The following is an 18,270-nucleotide window of genomic DNA, read 5'->3' as shown; positions in this document are numbered from 1 at the left end:
CTCAGCAGATTAGAGATTTAAGCCATTCACCTCCGGTTGCCAGGTCTATAGGTCACTTCCAGGTCTCTCCAGATGGACCTTTTCCCCGACAATTGCGCCTTGTTTATTCTCGTCGAGCTTACTCTCCCTTGATTCCGGTAAACGTATCAAGGGCAGTGTGCACCTTCAACCCCAGCGGGTCATCAATGAACTCCCACGCCAACACCCCGAGGCCAAATACAACATAGCCAAGAAATATAAAGAAACCACTAACCTCCAACGCAATGAAGAAGGTGCTGCGATACCTCAGCAGCATCCACACACCCCACACAAACCCTGTGATCGTCAGCAGCGATCCAGGCTGCCCTCTGGCCGCGGACACACTGCTCCGCCACACCGCCGGGCCGATCCCGCCCATCAGATAGTACACCAAGTGGCAGGCCACGAAACACCCCTGCAGGAGTTTCCCTTGTATCGCCTTCCGCAACGCGACGCGTCCGACACCTTCTTCCCGGGCAACAAGGAGCAGCTTGTACCCTGCCACGAGACACGCGGCCGCATTCATGCCCCTCGCAAAGGCACACTCGACGCCCATCAGCAGCCAGAGCATGTAGCCGACCTTGAGCGCCGCCGACCCGACCTCCCACCTCCCTTTCCTCGCGCTGCTCCACCCAACTCCCTTCTCCTCCTGCGCCCCTGCCGCCGCCGCCGCCGTCACAAACAGCAACAGGATCCTCCGCAACAAGGCGCCCACAGCGAGCTCGACCACCCACTTGGCCAAGACGCCCCCGCCGACCACCCGCGCGAGCGCCCACCGCGTCCCGCAGCCGGCCAGCGCGGCGCCGACAAACACGTCGGGGTTCGACAAAGCCAGCCGCAGGTCCTCGAGCGGGCTCGCGCTGACGCCGCCGATGACGACGCACCACGGGTACTGGAAGCCCCCCACCGTTGGCGGGGCCAGGGTCCGGCGGACGTGGTTCAGCGTGGCCGCCACGATGAGGTACGCTATAGCGGTGCGGTAGCTGCTGCTGCTGCTGCTGCCGCTGCCGCCGTCGCTGTTGTGCAAAGGCAAGAGGAGGATGGCGGTCATCTCGTCGAGGGTGGGGAAGATCCGAGCAGGAGGGAAAGCAGCAGCAGCAGCAGCAGCAGAAGAAGAAGAAGAAGAAGAAGAAGAAGAAGGGGCGAGGCGGTCGGCGGGGCGGGGGAGGGCGTGGGAAACGGCAGCGATGAGAAAAGACGGCGGGCCGGCGGCGGCCAGGTCGAGAAATGATGCTTCAGAGGTTGAGGAAGGGGAAGGTGTGGTGCGGCGGGATGCGGCGGCGGCGGGGATGCGATCAGGAGATGTTGGTGGTAGTGAGGGTATGGGTCCCTTGCCCGGGCTCCTCAGGCTCGAAACCAAGTGCTTGGTGTGGTAGACCAGGCGTGTCGCCTTCCAACGGAGAGGGGAGACCCGAAACTCGACTGGGGGACCATGGTCTTGCACCCTCACCCAGACACCCTCGCTGGTTTCCATAAAGGAGATCCTGTTTCTGTGTTTCTCGCGTCGCCTGGCCGCTTTACTAAAAGTGTTTTCAGGCTTGAACATGGACTGGTGGCCCCTAAACAGGTAACTCGGAGTCGCAGGGTTATCAGAGAGGCGTCCGAAGTGCTGACCCTTGTCTAGACTGCCCATCACCACTAGCTGACCCACCCTGACGGCCACCCCTGGGCGTTTCGGGAGCGTTGTGCTCGATAAAAGCCACTTTCAGCACTCGTTGGAGCGGTATTGGCCGGTGCGCGCCGAGACAGAAGAGAAATTACACTACCCTGTACGCAGTTAGTTTAGTTTACTTGCGTCATGGACCGGGCTAAAGGAGATCTCGTCATAGCTTAGTGTAAATAGCTTAAAGTAGCAGGCCGATGCTCGACCACAGGGAGGGGGCTGGCCACTGTTATTTACTCCGTGTACTCCGGGCATCAAACCCCAGGAGCTGCACACTGGATACTACGCAAGCCAAATTGGCTGTTAATTTATGTCATGCCGCGAAACAGTCATTCAGCCTATTGTATGGCCTTTCAGGACTTGCAAACGAAACAGAATATGACGCACGGTTGGGGCTGGCCAGTCCAGGGGAGTCGATATACACCTTGGAAGTTCGAAACAGTGGAATAACCTGCTCCGTGGCGCAGCGCAGGGCCACACACCCCGATCAAGTTAACGGCAGATAGTACGAGGGCCTCGGGAATCCCGTACAAACAGTTTCTTTTTTCGGCCGGCCAAAAGGCCCAACACCACACTCGCTTCTACCATCCTATGCTAAATGCAAAACTGCTCACATGCTCAGTCGACCCAAAACCTTAGCAAGAACCCGCCACTTTCCATTGGGCACCACCAATGTGAGAGATGTATGGCTGGTATGGCCATGATAATAGGTATTGGCACCTCAACAGGAAGCCCTCCTCTCTTTTCTCCTTGCAACCGATGAAAAAAGACAGCAGGGGTATGACGTCGCCTCTATAACACCCTGTAAACGCACGACCAAGGGACGCGTCCGTCTTTGGTCCGTTCCATCACAAAGCGAGAAGTTTAGGGGTGGAGAAGGGGAGCAGAGACAGAAAAAAAATCAAGAAAACCTAAGAAAAGATCCCGGCTGTCCAAATCTTACTTAACTTTAGTTCTTCCCATCGGCCGCCGCTGCTGCTGTCGTCGTCGTCGTCCCCTTATCCTTGGACGCCTTAGGCGGCGATGGCGGATCGACCGGGTTCAAAAGCCTCTCTACCCGAACCTTGCTCCTCTTGGTCCCGCTGCTATTCCTCTTGGCCATGTAGAAGTCGTACCGGTCTGGGAACAGAATGATGTTTGCCATCCGGGCGACCTCAGCCTCGGCCCGCGTCATGGATGACGCCCCGCTCGCACTCGCCCCCGCGCCCGACCCAGGACCGGAACCGGAATCGGCCATCTCCACATCTTCTCCTCCGTTGCCCGCCTTCTCCCCGGCAGGAGCGGAAGCGGAAGGAGGTGATGATGATAAAGAACCGGCAGACTGCGGCGGGGTGGGCGCGACGTCGAATGGCGCGAGGCCCATAGCCTGCAGGGCGGCTGGCCCTCCAACCTCAGCGATGTCGGTCTCCGTAGGACGGCCGATGTGCGTGGCCTCGCTGCCTAGGCCGCTGCCGGTGGAGTCGAAGTCCGGGCCTGGGTGGCCGCGCTGGAACGTCTTGCGCTGGCGCGCGAGGTATAGCGCATTGGTCTGGGTGAGGGGCGCGGCGGGGACGTAGACCAGTATGGAGACTGGCCGGCCGTTGCGACCGGCGGGCTCCTCCCCGGCGGCTGTGGCGGGCGGGGGGGTCGGGGCGCGGCTGGCCATGACATTGGGGTTCGAGGTGATGTGGTAGGCGAGGTCCGGGTGCCAGACGATGTAGTCACCCGTCTGTAGCGTGGGGATGGTCTGAAGGGTGCGGCGGAGGTGAAGGTGCGGGTGCCACAGCTCAGTTAGGCGCTGGGCGTGGCCCGGAACCGCGCCGTGGATGATGGTGGACTGCTCCTTGTCCAAGGCCCAGTTGGACGGGTCGAGGAATGCGTCCCACTCGGGGCCGTCGCGGCGCTCCGGCGGCTTCGTCTTGGGGGAGAAGAAGGGCCGGAGGAGGAAGTAGGCAGTGGCCAGCTTGGGGCTAGGGAGCAGGCGGATCAGGCCCGGCTCGATAGTGCTAAGCGCCACCATACCCTGGTACATGCGGAAGATGCTGCAGGCGCCATAACCATTGTAAAGGTCCGACGTGGCGGTCACGCGGTGGGTGGGATCCCAGGGATCGTACTTCTCCCACTCGCCCCTGAACACGGCGTCGTACGTGCCACCGCGTCCATATCCGTCGGGCTCCCAGCGCTCCAAGCTGCCGTTGTCTACCTGGGCAATGATGGTGGACGAGGTGAAATCTCCGAGCAGCTCGGCAGCGGCCTGTTGCGCCTCGAGGTCATCGTCAAGCTCCGCATCGGGGAGGGAACCGCTGGCCTCTTGGTCGTCGTCGGCTTTGCTGTCGTTATCGTTCGCGGCGGCCGCGGCGGCGGTGTCGGGCCCCACGTTTCCGATATTGGCGCCGTGGATGCGCAGCCGGTCTCCGTAGGCAATGGGGAAGCGGATGGCCATGCGGTCGTCGGCGTTGTTGTCCCACAGCGACATAACGAACCGCTGCGCCTCGAGCACGCGCGGGTGGGCGCGGGTGCGCACCTGTGCCGGAGTCCAGAAGAAATCGAAGCATGTCGGATCTTGGGGCGGTGGCCGCTTAAACTCGGTCTGCTTCTCGAGGTACTTGACCGTCTCGTCGATGGAGACCTGCGCGTCCGCGCGGGGCACGACCCCGCGCACGACACCGAGGCCGTAACTCTTCAGGTCGCGCGAGAAGGCGGCGCGAGCCTCCGGGTTGTGAATGTCGGCGAAGTCGATGCTCGGCGTCAGAGAGGACCCGCGCGAGGCAATGTCGTCGACATGCTCGCGCAGGGCGGTGATCAAGCGGGCCCAGGACGCCTCTAGCTCGGCCTCGTGGCCGGCAACGAGGCTGCGCTTGATCTGGCCAAAGCGCGAGGGCAGCGGGACCGGCTCCTTGCCGTAAAATGAGAGCACGGGAGGATCCATTGCGGCGCTGCTGCTGCTGGATTCACTCGAGTCCCTGGAGTCGGGGGCCGAGTCGGGGGGCGTCGATGTCCTCCTCTTCCTACTCGCGGTCCTTGTCGTCGCCGGGCTGCTGGAGGGTGAGTGTTGAGAGAAGCTGACGGCAGGCGCCGCTGCATTTGTTGGGTGCTGGTGCTGCTGCTGTTGGGTGGCATTGGCTGTTAAGGCAGCGCGGTGTCTGAGCTTGGAGATCCTGCGGGGTCGCGTGTGCAAGGGCGCCGCAGCGGCATTTGCGTTTGCAGTCGCATTTGCGGAGGCCGGGGAAGCCTGTAGGCCCTGCTGGTGTGGGTGTGGAAAATGGTGGCACGCGGTGCGCCGACGCCCGCATTGGCTGCACCGCGCCCGTGGTTCGAGACCCTTGTCCCTGAAACTGCCCCCGCTAGCGTTCTGGTTGTGGCCCTGGCTCTGGCTCTGGTCGCGACCATAACTGCTATTGCCATGGGTGCTGCCAATCGTTGCCAGCATGCTCGCGCTGACAATCGTGGTTGCCACTGCTGCTGCTGCCGTTGCAGTCTGTGTCGGAGTCCCCGGTGCCGTATTTATGGTTGCATTCGGAGCTGTCGTCGACGCCGCCTTCATCTGTGCTGGTGTTGACGATGATGCCGATGTCGATGTCGATGTGCCCTCCATAACCACGTCTATCGATGCCGCTGTTGTTGGCGACGCCGTCGTCGATACCGCCACAGCGGCGCCGGTTGCTGAGCCTGTCATCCTGTCCTAGTAACCATCGAGACCTCGGAAAGCGAGCTTGGTCGTACCACATCGGGGGTGGTGGGCGTGGTCGAAGACGAGAACGGTGGTGCACAGGCGGGCTTGGCCAGCTGACACAGTCTTGCAGTGGGTGAAAGTCTGGTTGTGTTGTGGTGTGTGCCTTCCTTCTCCGTAGTCCTTCGCTGATTTTCTTGCCTTCTTTCCCTCTTTCTCTGCTTCCCTGTCTGCTTGCCTGCTTGCCTGCTTGCCTGCTTGCCCGAGTGCCCTTCCTCTCTCGTGCTTTCCGCGCTCTTTCCTGCCTCCGCCTTTAAGAGATCGATCAAGAAGGAAATGGGAACACGCGCTCTTGATAAGGTGACTGGTGTGACCCCAATGGACCCCCTACACGGTAGATATTAGTCCCGGATGGCCCGCATAACCCCGGGTCTCTGGATTGTCGGCCCAGCCAGGCCACCGGAACGGCGAAGGGCATCAATATAATAAAGGGTGCCCCTAGCTCACGTTATCGGCACTTTTAGGCAGAATGCGAGACAGCTGCCAGCGCTGCACCGGAACCGCTGAGCCTTCTCGCCAAACATTCCCGTAGTTTCCCCGAGAAGAGGGTCAATATCTAGGCGAAGGGGAGGGGGGTCCAGAGGGAAGACCAGTACGCTCGGCGCATCAGTCTCCGCGCGGCAGGCCCAGCGGTTGAAAGCTGGGGGGCGCCGGGGTGGGCCTCGCGCTTCATGCTCCAACAAGAGCGGCGGCATGTGCCGATAGCGTTATTGGAGGGATGGATGGCATTACTCAGGTTGGCAGTGAATTTGTAAGTACCTCTGTACACTACATATTCCGTCCGCGACTGCACTATCAAGCAATTACTGTGGGATGCGCCTTTGAAGGCAGGCGGGTGGGGGTGGGATCCGGGTTCAGCCCAAACGCCCAGGACACGGTAGCTCTGGCCGCTGGGCCGTCGCCTTCTCTACTTTGCCACGCCCCAGGCCATGCCACCCAACGAAATGTTGGCGAAAGGCGGACGCGCGGAAGCGTGGGAGCACATACGGTAGCACTCGTTTGAGGATGATACGAAACTTCAGGGCGCAGGCTTCCTCCTTATCCACCGTATGTGCTTCCGTCCTGTTTATGCACCTACAGTATGTACATACCTCAGGTAAATACGGATTACAGCACTGGGTAAAAGAGTGTACAGCCAGATCCCTCCTCAATCGACCATCATGACTGGCATGAGGCCAGTGGGTGTCGAGAGGCATTTGGGCGATTGCATTGGTTGGACGGCGGCAGCAGTGTGCTGGGTTGTCGCTGCATTGTCAATCGTTGGTTGTCGATGTCAACCAGAGATGTCTCGGCGGAGAATGCGGCTAGTCTCTGGGCAATCAGCCTCCACTGTTTCTCGCGTGTTTTCCGGGGGGGTCCGCCTGGGGTTGGTCGAGGGAGGTGAGTCCGGCGCAATTGGAGAGCCCGGGCCCTGCAAGAAACCTTGAACGGGCTCAATTGGTCCCAGCAGGCTGCAGTGGGCCGCTCGTCGGAACCGCAACTCCGCAACTCCTGAAAAAAGTGGCACCCGCTAGCCGCGTTGCGGCCCGCGATTCCAAGGCCCGGGCGGGTTCCGATCGATGCCAAGTGCAAAATTCGCCGCGATTCGTTTGAACCCTTGCCGGGAAACCTTGGTAGCACAGGCCGCAAAGTACTTGGACGGTCATTACACTAATTCAGGTATATTATTGCTTAGTACTGCGTACACGTTTAGTTGCCCTCGCGAAGATTCCAGCTTCGCATGCGCCGTGGCATTTGTTTTCGACAAGTGCCTGCAGGCCCAGTCTTGCGCCTGCCTGTCTGCTCGCGAATATATCAGTACGGAATAACTACGGAGTACACCAGTGGGGTCGTTCCGTCCTCTTCCGTGCGATCAACGCGCGCACACCAAAAACCATGCCGCTGGCAGGTCCTTCCCAGGGTCCTGCGTCAACCCCGACCTTGGCAGTGCCCCCTGCCGCCCCTGCCTTCCTCCAATACGGAGTACACTACTTCGGTCAATTCGGTCAACCGGCTGGGGAGCTCGCTCGCCGCATATTTCCGAGGTTTACCCAGAATCTCCACCTCGTCCTTGAGAAATACTCCATCTTCTTCCATACAAGGCAACAACCGAACCAAACGAGGCACTGGGAGGCGTCACATGCCCTGGCTTCTTCCGCTTGATGAGGCAAGACCGCCCAGGTATTGGCCGGGACAAGACCGAGAGATTTTCCAGAACCAGACTCGCACTGATGGCATGATTCGAACGAAGAAATCTCGAGAATTCGAATACTCAAGACGGGGTCCCCTTGACAACCCCAATGCCCAGGCCTGGAAGATTACAAGGCCCATGGTATTTTTTTGATGCACATTCCCAAACCCGAGCGAAGTCTGATGCCAGTTGGTCTCGCCTGTGTGGAGAGCATCCGATAACACCGAGATATCGACCTCTACATTGCATTCACCTCCTGTCATAACACCGCGAGGCTGAAAACTTATCGTCTGACATTGATTTCTGCCGTCCTTATCGTCAGGTTTGTTCTTCAGCTCATCTTCTCCTCTCTTGCTCTCTTATATGACTGCCCTAATCTAGAACTCCAGCCAGGGTAGTTTTCGAGAACCGGGGCTGCGGCTCCCGGTGCAACCTACTTACTAGCGACGTGCACTATTCCCAAAACCGTTATCGCATCCTCGGAGTGACACTCGACGGAGGTACCCATTAGGCATCTGTCTCTTTTCCCAACCTGTTCACCTAAGCGTCTCTGTTTCATGCGAAGCCTCTTGATAGTGGACCTCGAATACCACCTGCGTCCACTTCCTGTATCTCTGCGCTAGTATCTACCACGGCTAGTCACAGGTTGAAAGTGTCCGCCACTCACAAGTGCACCCGGGAAACTCTCGAACCATGGGAAACAGCCTCGTTCCGAAGCGTCATACCGCGATGGTGGAGAGCAAGCCAGCAGCCGCACTGCATCGCAACTCGGGTGGCTGCGGACCCCACTGTGGACTGCCCGAGACGGCGACATCCAGCTGCACGCCACGCTGTCCCGGACAAGGTTGGAGGGGAGAGAGAGAGAGAACCTGGACTGGCGAGCACCTCGCTTACCCCGGAAGCTTAGCCAAGTATCCCAAGCAGCTCCGTGCACGCCGAGGTACCAAGACGGTGGAATATCCGGGTAGAGTGATACGGCAATACGACTTTGCAGGTGAGCTCGCGAGCTGGTGTTCCTTAGCTCAGGCTCGAGCGCCATTCCTTTACCGAAGATGGAAGCAACGGCTTCGGTTGATATGGCCAAATCTGGAAGAGCTTTGAGTGACATGTGCGGGATGCATGTGCCAATCTACTGTAATGTTGGATCCCCAAGTTGCGCATCAAGGGTGAGGAAACCTGGTTGGGTGCGTCCCCGCAGATGTCTCTCTATCTTCGCGCCATCTCGGTCTTGTGGGCTTGGTCATCCATGTTTCGCACCTGGACAACGCCTGCCGAGACCATCTGCCGTGGTTTGAATATCTACAGTTCCGTCTTTCCCCGGCCTGAGTTACCACGAACCGGGTTACGTTGCGCCCCAGGTCAGCTGCTTATCGGCCAAAAATAGCAGAGGCCGCCTTGGTTTGCTGCCAGTCCAAGTGCTCTCGCGCCTGTCGTGTGTGTACGCCTTCGGAAGCCAAACTGAAGCCCGAGGTAGTTTCATCACGGGTAATCCACTGCCTGAAGGAGCTTCTGTCGCTTCCACCTGCCCCCATTTTGCTTATCGATCACAACTGGACTACGGAATAGCAACGCGTTGCGACCACCTCGGAGTCTATAATATATCCCTTCGTGTGCGTTGCTAATTTTCTCATATCAAGTGGAGTTCAACTGCCTGGTTTGAAACGCGTCGTTTGGATTCTCGTACACCTCCCCTTCGCTTCCAAGATCAGCCCTCAAACGAGCGAGGAATTACACAATAATTAGATCTACTGTCCATCCGAAAATCCTAGGATGAAGGCAAGCTTCGAAAACTCGAGACTCTATGCCGTTTCATGCGGTGGAGGGAGTCGCCGTGGACAGAGGAATATCTTTGGCGTGTCAAGAAAGGAGCTGGACACCTCGATTCGTGGGATCAGGCCGAAAGAACCTTAACTCATCTTCAGAGTAGGACCATCTAATTAATTAAGCTTATGTTTATTCCAGGTCGACCGCCATTTCACTTATCCACTGGACTGCGACATGATCTTGAAAGTTAATTAGACATTTGGCAACACTCATGATATGATTAGCGTCTTGCATCTCGTTGCATTTATCATTTCGGTCACGGGCAGATAATAGAGAAACGCAGCATCGTAGAAAGTGACGGAATACGGCCCGGGTTCAGTCACGAACCAGTACCAAGGTAAACCGCAACTGCTCAAGAGCCTCTCACATTGTGGTCAGAACCAGAGAGTGGCTTTACTACATCGATTTGCATCCGTGTAGATACGTGTCGCATGCCGAATCATTGTCATTCTTGAAGTGAGAAGCGGCATTGTTATATCCCTAAGGGGCCTTTCCCTGGGTAGGGAGGAACATCGCATACGGAGAAAATTCAAGACATAGTGAGGAGAGCTTTCTTTGAGATTATCGTTCACTACCCTTCTGATTGTTTACCCTGGATGATCAAGGACGCGTCGGCGCGGAGGGTTGTGACTCAGATAGCCATTTCGCAGGAGCCCCGTCCCAATCAGGGGCTGATAATTAATTAATACAGATCATCTTCTGAACGCTGGTAGCATACTTTTGAATGTTCTCACCACGCTACTCGTATCCGAATGTCACCCACACATTGGCTGCGCACAAGGTCAAGAGGGCTTTTTTATTTCACCTAGCAGCTCCGTTTATGGCGGCTTTATGATTTGCATTTGATTCCTCTCCCAATACTCATTCAACCCCAGATGGTAATACACGGTATCCGAAAGAGAAACGAGAAAGAATAGTTCCTACGTCGGGACTTTCTGAGCCTAGGCATACCCGTTGGCGACCAACCAGCCCCTGACGCCTTCGGTATCTCTGGCCTTGTATGACGCCCGCGCGCGGATCTTGTCCTTGACCTGCTCAAGTGTACGGTCGAAGCCCTTGGTGTCGATGCCGGCAAAGAAGCGCTCGATCTCGGCGAGCGTCTCGAGGTCGGAGAACTTGGGCAGGCTCACCTTGACCATTCGGTCGACAAGGATGGGGTTTCCTCCCAGCTTGGCGTCGAGCTGGTCCCAGTGGTCGCGCAGGTACGCCCACAGCAGCGGGCGGGCGACGCGGTTGCCCGCGAGAACGCCGGCTAGGATGTGCATGTCGGCGGTCGGAACCGAGTCGGCGGCCGCCGCGGGCGGGGACGTGTTGAACAGGAAGGGCAGGATGACGTTTTTGACCAGGGACTCGTCGGCCGTGTGGCCGAGCGCCTGGAGGCAGATTTCCTTACCGTCGATGGCGGGCGTGGTGAACCACTCATTCTTGAGGCCCAGAACGGCGGCGGCCGGGTTCTTGAGGATGGCGGCGCGGTAGACGGGAGCACGGAGGTCAGCGGCGATGGGGGATTTGGCAGAGTCGGCTTCATAGGCGGACCAGCGCGCCAGGGCGGCGGCGGTAACTCTGCAAAAAGAGGGAGGCAAGATTGTTAGCATCCAATCTTTTCGGTTAAGAGCTGTAAGGATAATATGGTGGGAACCAGGTTGGGAAAAAGAAAAAGAAAATCAAGGAAGTTCAAAAAGTAAGACATACTCCTCATGCGAGTTCGCGACGGCAGCCAGGAGCAACCGCTTGCGGAGCAGGCTGGTGTTGAAGTCCTCATTCGTGGGTCCTTCCCAGCCGACCTGCTTCAAGGCCTTGTCGATCAGCTCGAGGGTGAGCTTCTCCAGTCCCTTGTTGATCTGCTCATCGTCCCCGAAGATGGACTTGAGCGTGCCGATAGAGTCCAGTGCTTGGCTCAGCACACGATAGTGGGTCTCGCTCTTGAGGCCCTGGATAAAGGACAGCAGCGCACCGGTCGTGGCGTAACCGGAGAAGGCGAGGTCGGCGGCTGAGCCTGTAATGAAGATTTTGTCCTCGGTGGTCAGATGGTCCAGCTGGGTGCCCAGGAGCCTCAGGCGGGACTCGGGGTAGTTGACCCGGTAAAAGCCGGTCGCGTTGGCGTTGAGCTGGTAAAACTCGTCGCACACGCCGTCGATGGTGAGCTCCTTGCTCGTGAGGGCCAGCGGCTCGATGCCCTGGGAGCCGACCTTGCCTTTGACGGCAAGCGGTACCCACCAGATGGTCTGGTCATCCTCGGGCTTGACGTCGCCGGTGGAGAGGAAGCGGGACTGCTTGACCGAGATCTGCTGCTTGCCCTCGGTGACCGTCAGGACGGGGAAGCCGACCTTTTCAATCCATGGCTTCATCATGCTATTGACGTCCACCCCGGACGCCTCGCTGAGCGCGTCCCAAAGGGCCTCGGTCTTGGCATTTCCGTAGGCGTGCCTCTTCAGGTAGATGGCGATGCCCTTGAGGAAAGTCTGGATGCCGAGGTTGGACGCCAGCATGCGGATGATGGAGCAGCCCTTGAGATAGCTGATCCTGTCAAAGATCTGGTTGACATCGAGCGCATCACGGACCTCGACGTGGATGGGGTGGGACGAGCGGACGCTATCGAGGGAAAAGGCCTGGTCCATGCCCTCGTTGATGAACTGCGGCCAGACCTCCCAGTCGGGGTGCAGGTAATCGACGGCCAGCCAGCCGGCCCAGGTGGCAAAGCCCTCGTTCAGCCAGAGCTCGTCCCACCAGTCCATGGTGACCAGGTTGCCGAACCACTGGTGAGCCAGTTCATGGGCGACTACGTAGGCGATCTTGTTGCGGAACTTGGCTTCGGACAGCTGCTCGTCAAACAGGATGGCCGTCATCCGGTACGTGACCAGACCCCAGTTCTCCATGGCGTTGTGGGTGATCTCGTGCACGGCGAGGATGTCGCTCTTGGGGAGAGGGTAGTCCATCTCGAACTGCTCCGAGAAGTAGTCGATGATCTTGGGCGCGTGCTCCAGCGCGTACCGACCTTGCTCCTTGAGCCCGCGGGTGGTGTAAACACGGACGGGAAGTTTCTTGCCGTTATACTCGCGGTCGGTGAAGGCCTCGACGTACTCGAAGTCTCCGACGGCCCAAGCCAAGAGGTACGTGCTCATGACCGGGGTCCGCTCGAACGAGACGAGCTTCTTGCCCTCGCCAACGGGCGTCGACTCCTTCACGGGCATGTTCGAGAGAGCGACTTGATCTTCGGGGATTTCGATGGAGAAGTCAAAGGTTGCCTTGAGGTTCGGCTCGTCGAAGCAGGGGAAAGCACGGCGTGCGTCGCAGGCCTCGAACTGGGTGCTCAGCATGTAGTGGAACTCGTCGTCACGGTGCACGCTGGCGGCGGCCGGGGCAACCGGTTTGTACTGGCTGCGGTGGAAGCCGGCCATGTCATGGTTGAGCTCGCCGATGAAGTCGATGCTCAACGAGGCCTTGGCGGACACAGGAAGCTCATGTGGGAAGGTGATGGTGGAGCGCTGGCTCTTGGTGTCCTCGGCGAATGCGGTCGCCTCCCATGTTTCGTCGCTCTTGCCCTGGCTGACGACAATCTTGGACCTGAGCAGCTTGAGCTCCAGGGTGTTCAAGACAATCTCGGTTGTGGGCTTGGTGAGCTCGCCATCGATCCTATAGGGTCGTTAGCTCGCAGAGACTCGATAAGCTCAGGTAGCGACGATAACCCAAGGAGCTAGGTCATGCCGGCAGGCGATTGCTTACCTGACGCTGCCCTTGTATGACCAATTGTCGAAGTTGAGGTCCGTAATCAAGAGATCGTAATGGACCGGCTTGAAAGTGTCTGGGAGAATATCTCTGTCCGTCATACTGGCAAACTTGTGTCTGAACGATGCGTGAGAGCAGTAACGGAGAGGCTCAGTGGAGGCGGGGCTGCGGATAGCCGCAGTAGCGGGGCCAAGTGGCAATCTGCGAGTCCGTGGAGGAGGTCTCAGAGGCAGTGAGGAGAAACGCCTGAAGCTATTCTTGTCCTGAAGAACAGTGGCTGATCGAGGGAGCCAGCTCTTTCGATGCACGGGGTAAAAGAACCGAGACGAAGCTGAAAACCTTGCTCGGACGAGGATGCGTGAGGAGCTCATGGGAGCTTGGGATCTGGGGGGCGGGCTCGGGCCAGACCCCACCAATATGCAGCTCGTAGGCCTCCCCCTATGACGGCACCTGCAGGAAGAAGGAAAGCGCGTCTGAGGACGCTTGCCGAGCGCGTTGAGGTGACACAGCCTACTATGTAAGCAAGTTCAATGACGGAATATGTTACACACTAATTAGAAATTTAGGCAGCTCGGGGCCGTGCAGAGGACCAAGAAAAGAGAGACGGAGAGAGAGAGAAAGGAATTGTCGTGAAGTTCTTGTGTGTATATGCTGGCTTCCGCTCGTGCCCCTAAGGTTGGCTTGAGCCAAGACAGTAGGGATTGGGGGTTCCCAAGCGCGGTGTGCACTCTTGCAGCGTTTCGTTAAAGTTTCGAGATCAGACCCCGCCGGTGTTTTGTTGCCGGCCGAAAAAGTGGAACAACTTCGTGTGTGCGGCTCCAAGGCCGGCGCTATCCGCCGAACCGATCCACAAACAAGACTCGACGTCGACTGGAAGAGGAGAGATGCAAATGGGAGGACAACCCGAGGCAAGACAGATTGGATGAAGTAATGCTTAAGACGCTTGAATGAATTTCCAGAAACTGTGCTGAGATGACCTAAACAGTAAACGGCCGAACTGAACGGTCGAACTGAACAGTCGAACTCGGCATAAAAAAAAAAAAAAAAACCTTTTCGCCAGTATCCATCCAACGCCCAAGTACGAAGACAAGCAGTCATCGCCATCAACCAAGACCCGATGTGAAAAGCCAGCCAGACACAGTCAAACGCAACCTTCGTGATTCCCACCGTTGGTGCCCCCTGTTGAGACCCTCATGCGAATACCAGTTACCCGAAATCAACGCATGCAACCCCTCATCTCGCAAACCCAGTCCCTTTGCCCCCCCTTTCCCTACTGTGTATTCTCGCCCTCGACAAGTTCCGCAACCCTATCCCACCACACCCCATGCGCATCCCGGTCGACCGCCGACACCCGGCCCATCATGTCCACCATATCCCTGACCTTATCCACAAACTCGGCCAGACCTAGCCCAGCCAGCTTCTCGCCTGCGGTGCTCGTGGCTTTGACTTTCTCGCTGGCCGATGCAGCTGCCAGCCGGGCGAGCACGTGCCCGCGCAGTCTGGCCAGCAGCAGCCTCAACACGGGCTCCTGGAGTTCGACCTCCCGCGGTTTGACCGTCGCCGCCTCGGCGCTCGCGGCGAGTAACTTGTTGACGAGCCCGCGGAGGTGCTGTTTCGTGGCCGCAGGCATGCAGCGGCCGGCCTCGAGCGCCGCGATGACTCCCTCGGCAGCCACGTCGGGCGTCATGTCCGTCGCTCGAGGGTCGTCGCTCTTTTCAAGCACGGCCAAGATGCGTTGGGCCTCGCTCCGCCAAGGGGCGCGGACATCTCGCTTGAGTAGGTTCTTGCACTGCAGGAGGATCGCGCCGGTCGTGATGATGCGGCGGGTAAGGCGGCCAGCCTCGATGATGCGTTTGTGGTCAAGCAAGAGCATCTCCGGGACCTCTTCCCGAGGGACGGGGGAGAGCTGCGTGAAGAGGTCGACAAGGAGCTGCGCGTAGATGCGATTCGCGGTGGGGCGCGACCCTGGGTGGTTGATGCCCTCTGGGTCGCGACGCGACGCCTCTGTGAAGAGTTTTTGCCGTGCCGCGCGCCAACAATTGGTGGCGACGGCGAGGTCGTGTCGTCCGGCTTCGAGATCGGCCGCAAACGCCATCGCCTCGTATGCTGGGGCCTGCTCAATGAGGCGCGGGGCCGCCAGCTGGAGGAGGTAATTGGCGTAGTCGCTGAGCATGACGTCGATGAAGCCATTTAGCGCCTCGAGGCGGTCGACGTAGCTGCCATGACTCAACTTCTCCTCGACAAGTACCTTGACCTCGTCGTCTCTGACGGGCGCGCAGAGTTTTGGCAGCAACGACCCCATAGCTTGAAAGAACTTCTCGTACGAGAAGCTGCCCATGGCGAACTGACGCTGGGCAATTTCGGTGTCCAGCAGCTCCCCAATGAAGGTGTGCATCGAGTTGCCGGGCTTGACCAGGCGCTGAAGCTTCTCCCGGATCAGGTCGGCAACCTTCAGGAGTAGGAAGAAGTGGGCCTCCCGATTCTGCGACTGCATGGTGGAGCGCATCTCTCGAAATAGCGGAGCCAGTAGATGCTCTTGTTGTTCGTGGTATTCGTGTGGCTCGGTGCGGAACTCTTTGTTGATGGCCAGCTCGTGGACAACAATCCGATTGTCAGGCAGCAGACTCTTCCCGCTCGGAATCACGACACCGATCCGGAACGGCTCCGGCTTCCTTGACGGGGTAGCCGGCGGAGTTGGGGTCTGCGTTTGTGGCTGCGCGCTGCTCTCTTCCACGCCGAGAACTCCCATCGCCGTCTCGGTGACCGTCTGTTCCGCCATACGCGGCTTCGTGTCGCCAACGGGCTTCTTGGCCCTTGCTTTACGCGCGGCTTTCACGGCGTCCGCGACTAGCTGTTTCCCTTTGGCAGCGCCGGCTAGCCGCTTGATCCGGACGAGCAGGAGGAGCTGGTTGTTACGGATGCTCTCCTTGTACACCTGGTCCACCGAGCCGTCCGTGGTGTCCTTCACAGACTCCCAGATGGCGTCAAGCTCTACAAACTGCATGACCATCAGGTCAACCAGCGAGCTCGAGTCGCGGGCCTTCCAGGCAATCAGAGCGTTGTAGAAGGTGGCATACACCTCTGGAAACGCGGCCAGCAGGGCCGGTGGCGGCGTGTAGTGGTTGAAAGCGGTCAACCGACCAAGAACGTTCTCGAACAGAACCAGGAGGTCTCTGGCCTTGCTAACGAGCTCTTGAGATTGAGGGTTGGCAAGACTGTCCTTGGGAATAGGGTGCGCCTGGCCCAGCTCCGCCTCTTCCGCCATATCTGTGTCCTTGTTGCTGAGAACCTGCGATGGGTGGCCTAAGATCAGAAAGGCACTCAGGAAAGACCTCACCGCGGCCATCTCCTCGACGGAGCCGGGGTCGCCCTCGTTGAGTCCGCAGATGCGAAGGATGCGCGAGGTCAAAACTAGGACGCGCTCCTGAGAGAGAAGCATCGTGACCTCATCAAAGGAGGCTTCGCGCACGGCGTCCAAGGATAGGCCCAAGGCGGAAAACTCGGCCACGTACTGTTTCCTCTTGCTGGCCCTCCAAAACCACAATATCTTCGAGGCAGCGACCTCTTTGGTGAGGGGAGCTCGCGCCCGCGGCCTCGCCTCCTGGGCTCCGGGCACGACGTCGGCTGCCGGGGGCTTGCGGGTCCCTAGGCTCTGCCCGCGCTCTCTCCCCTTCGCCTTGGCAGCATTTCGGCTGCGTAGCTCCTCCCTCCTCCTCTCCGCCTCGGCCAGGCGTTCCTCCATCTGAAGCTTCATCTTTCGGATCTCCTGTTCTCGCTTTTCCTTCATACTCTCGGCAACAGCCTTGGCTCGCCTGACCTCTTCGGCACAGGCAGCAGCGATCTCGGCAAGGTTGCGCTCCCGGGCTTGCGCGGCAGCCAGGGCCCTCTCCTCACTCACACTAGCGTTCCTTGTCCTGGCCTTGGCCAGCGCCGCTCGGAGGCGCACCTTTTCGGCATGGGCGGCACGGTCAGCAAGCCGCGCCTTCCGGTCCTCCAGTATGGAGGCGCGGCGGAGATGTTGTGCAATGTATTTGCTCTGCGGGCCGCCGTTGCGGACACCGCCGTGCGAGGAGCGCGACGTCACAGATGATATGCTGTTGCGGCGAGATGAAGCCGCGCTGTCCTTGCGTCGAGTTTGGTTCGTCGGACGGTAGAATAGCCGTGCGGCAATGTGCGGCGGCGGCGTGTACACTCTGGCGGTGGCTTCGCTATCGTCACCGATGAGTTCCATCTCCTCAGCGGGAGGCGAGAGGGTGTTGTCGGCGGTAGCGTCGGTCATGTCGGCGGCTGGCTGCCCATTCGACTCCTCGATGTTCCGAGCCGGTTCGGTCAGGTCCAGCGACGAGCGCTGCATCCTGATCACGGTTGCGGGGTTCTCTTCGAGGGTGTTCGTGTCTGATGTATTCCGTACGCCCTCAGGGCGGGAGTCGAGAATCAATGTCGGGCTGGTATAAAATGGAGATCGATATCGTTTGCATGGACCTGGAGATGCAAACAGGACAAATCGACAAGCCGCTCGCGGATCGGACAGCACAAGACGGTGGTCGGGATGACCCGGTCACGGGCGCGCTAAGCGGGGAGAAGAAACAGAACGGCCTCGGTCCTTTGGGTGGGAAGAGAAAATATCGTTGGAAGTAAAGAGTGTCGGAGAAGAAGAATAAAAAGGGGAAGAAAAAAAAAAGAAGCTGCCAGCAGGAATCAGCACCAGCAGGTCCGTGTCTTCGGCTGATCGAGCGGATGCACACGAGGCAAAGAGCCGATGGGACGAACGGGAATGGGAAGGCTGGGGAAACGTTGATGACGGCAACGGTGCATAAGCTCGCGCACTTCAGCATGGATTCTCAAGCACTGCTGCCTTCACGGGCAGGTGGGGCACAGATCCTGCCAAGCCGCAGCAGCCAGTGCTTCGAGAATCAAGAAGCTTGCACTAACACTCTACAGCGTTACAAGCTAAGCGATCTGCTAAGGCAGCCCAGGCACACTGCTGAGACGATGGCTTCGTCAACGGTTAGGTAGACCAGGCCCTGCAATTTCGGTCTTGTGACCGGTTCTTTGGTCCGACTCCCAAAACAACGCTTCTTCCCGAGTTCCTTCCCAAGAGGTTCGGCCAGGCCGGCCACGCACAGATGCCTATTTTAATCTCTCTCAAGTAACGCGTCG

The 18,270-nt window shown here is 58.7% G+C and overlaps 4 protein-coding genes across 4 annotated transcripts; all 4 read right to left on the bottom strand.

Annotated features, from left to right (window-relative positions):
- Positions 1-84: 84 nt before the first annotated feature.
- Positions 85-615, bottom strand: P884DRAFT_259558 (uncharacterized protein). Its single transcript, XM_069441358.1, has one exon. The coding sequence runs from the start codon at positions 587-589 to the stop codon at positions 119-121; it is 471 nt and encodes a 156-aa protein (XP_069297513.1). The 5' UTR covers positions 590-615; the 3' UTR covers positions 85-118.
- A 2,015-nt stretch (positions 616-2,630) lies between these two features.
- P884DRAFT_269719 (uncharacterized protein) lies at positions 2,631-4,589 on the bottom strand (the record flags this gene model as incomplete). Its single annotated transcript, XM_069442290.1, has 1 exon — positions 2,631-4,589. The coding sequence occupies one exon, from the start codon at positions 4,587-4,589 to the stop codon at positions 2,631-2,633; it is 1,959 nt and encodes a 652-aa protein (XP_069297512.1).
- Positions 4,590-10,325: 5,736 nt separating this feature from the next.
- P884DRAFT_299741 (peptidase family M1-domain-containing protein) lies at positions 10,326-13,211 on the bottom strand (the record flags this gene model as incomplete). Its single annotated transcript, XM_069444705.1, has 3 exons — positions 10,326-10,947; positions 11,077-13,017; positions 13,108-13,211. The coding sequence occupies 3 exons, from the start codon at positions 13,209-13,211 to the stop codon at positions 10,326-10,328; spliced, it is 2,667 nt and encodes an 888-aa protein (XP_069297511.1).
- A 1,086-nt stretch (positions 13,212-14,297) lies between these two features.
- Positions 14,298-17,636, bottom strand: P884DRAFT_20324 (T-complex protein 11-domain-containing protein). Its single transcript, XM_069438490.1, has one exon. The coding sequence runs from the start codon at positions 17,462-17,464 to the stop codon at positions 14,381-14,383; it is 3,084 nt and encodes a 1,027-aa protein (XP_069297510.1). The 5' UTR covers positions 17,465-17,636; the 3' UTR covers positions 14,298-14,380.
- Between the last annotated feature and the right edge of the window lie 634 nt (positions 17,637-18,270).

This window comes from Thermothelomyces heterothallicus (genome assembly GCF_042370625.1).
Source record: "Thermothelomyces heterothallicus CBS 202.75 unplaced genomic scaffold P884_scaffold_11, whole genome shotgun sequence".
NCBI classification, from domain to species: Eukaryota; Fungi; Ascomycota; class Sordariomycetes; order Sordariales; family Chaetomiaceae; genus Thermothelomyces; species Thermothelomyces heterothallicus.
Note: the sequence above shows the minus strand (reverse complement) of the source record. Positions and strands in the feature narration are given on the sequence as shown.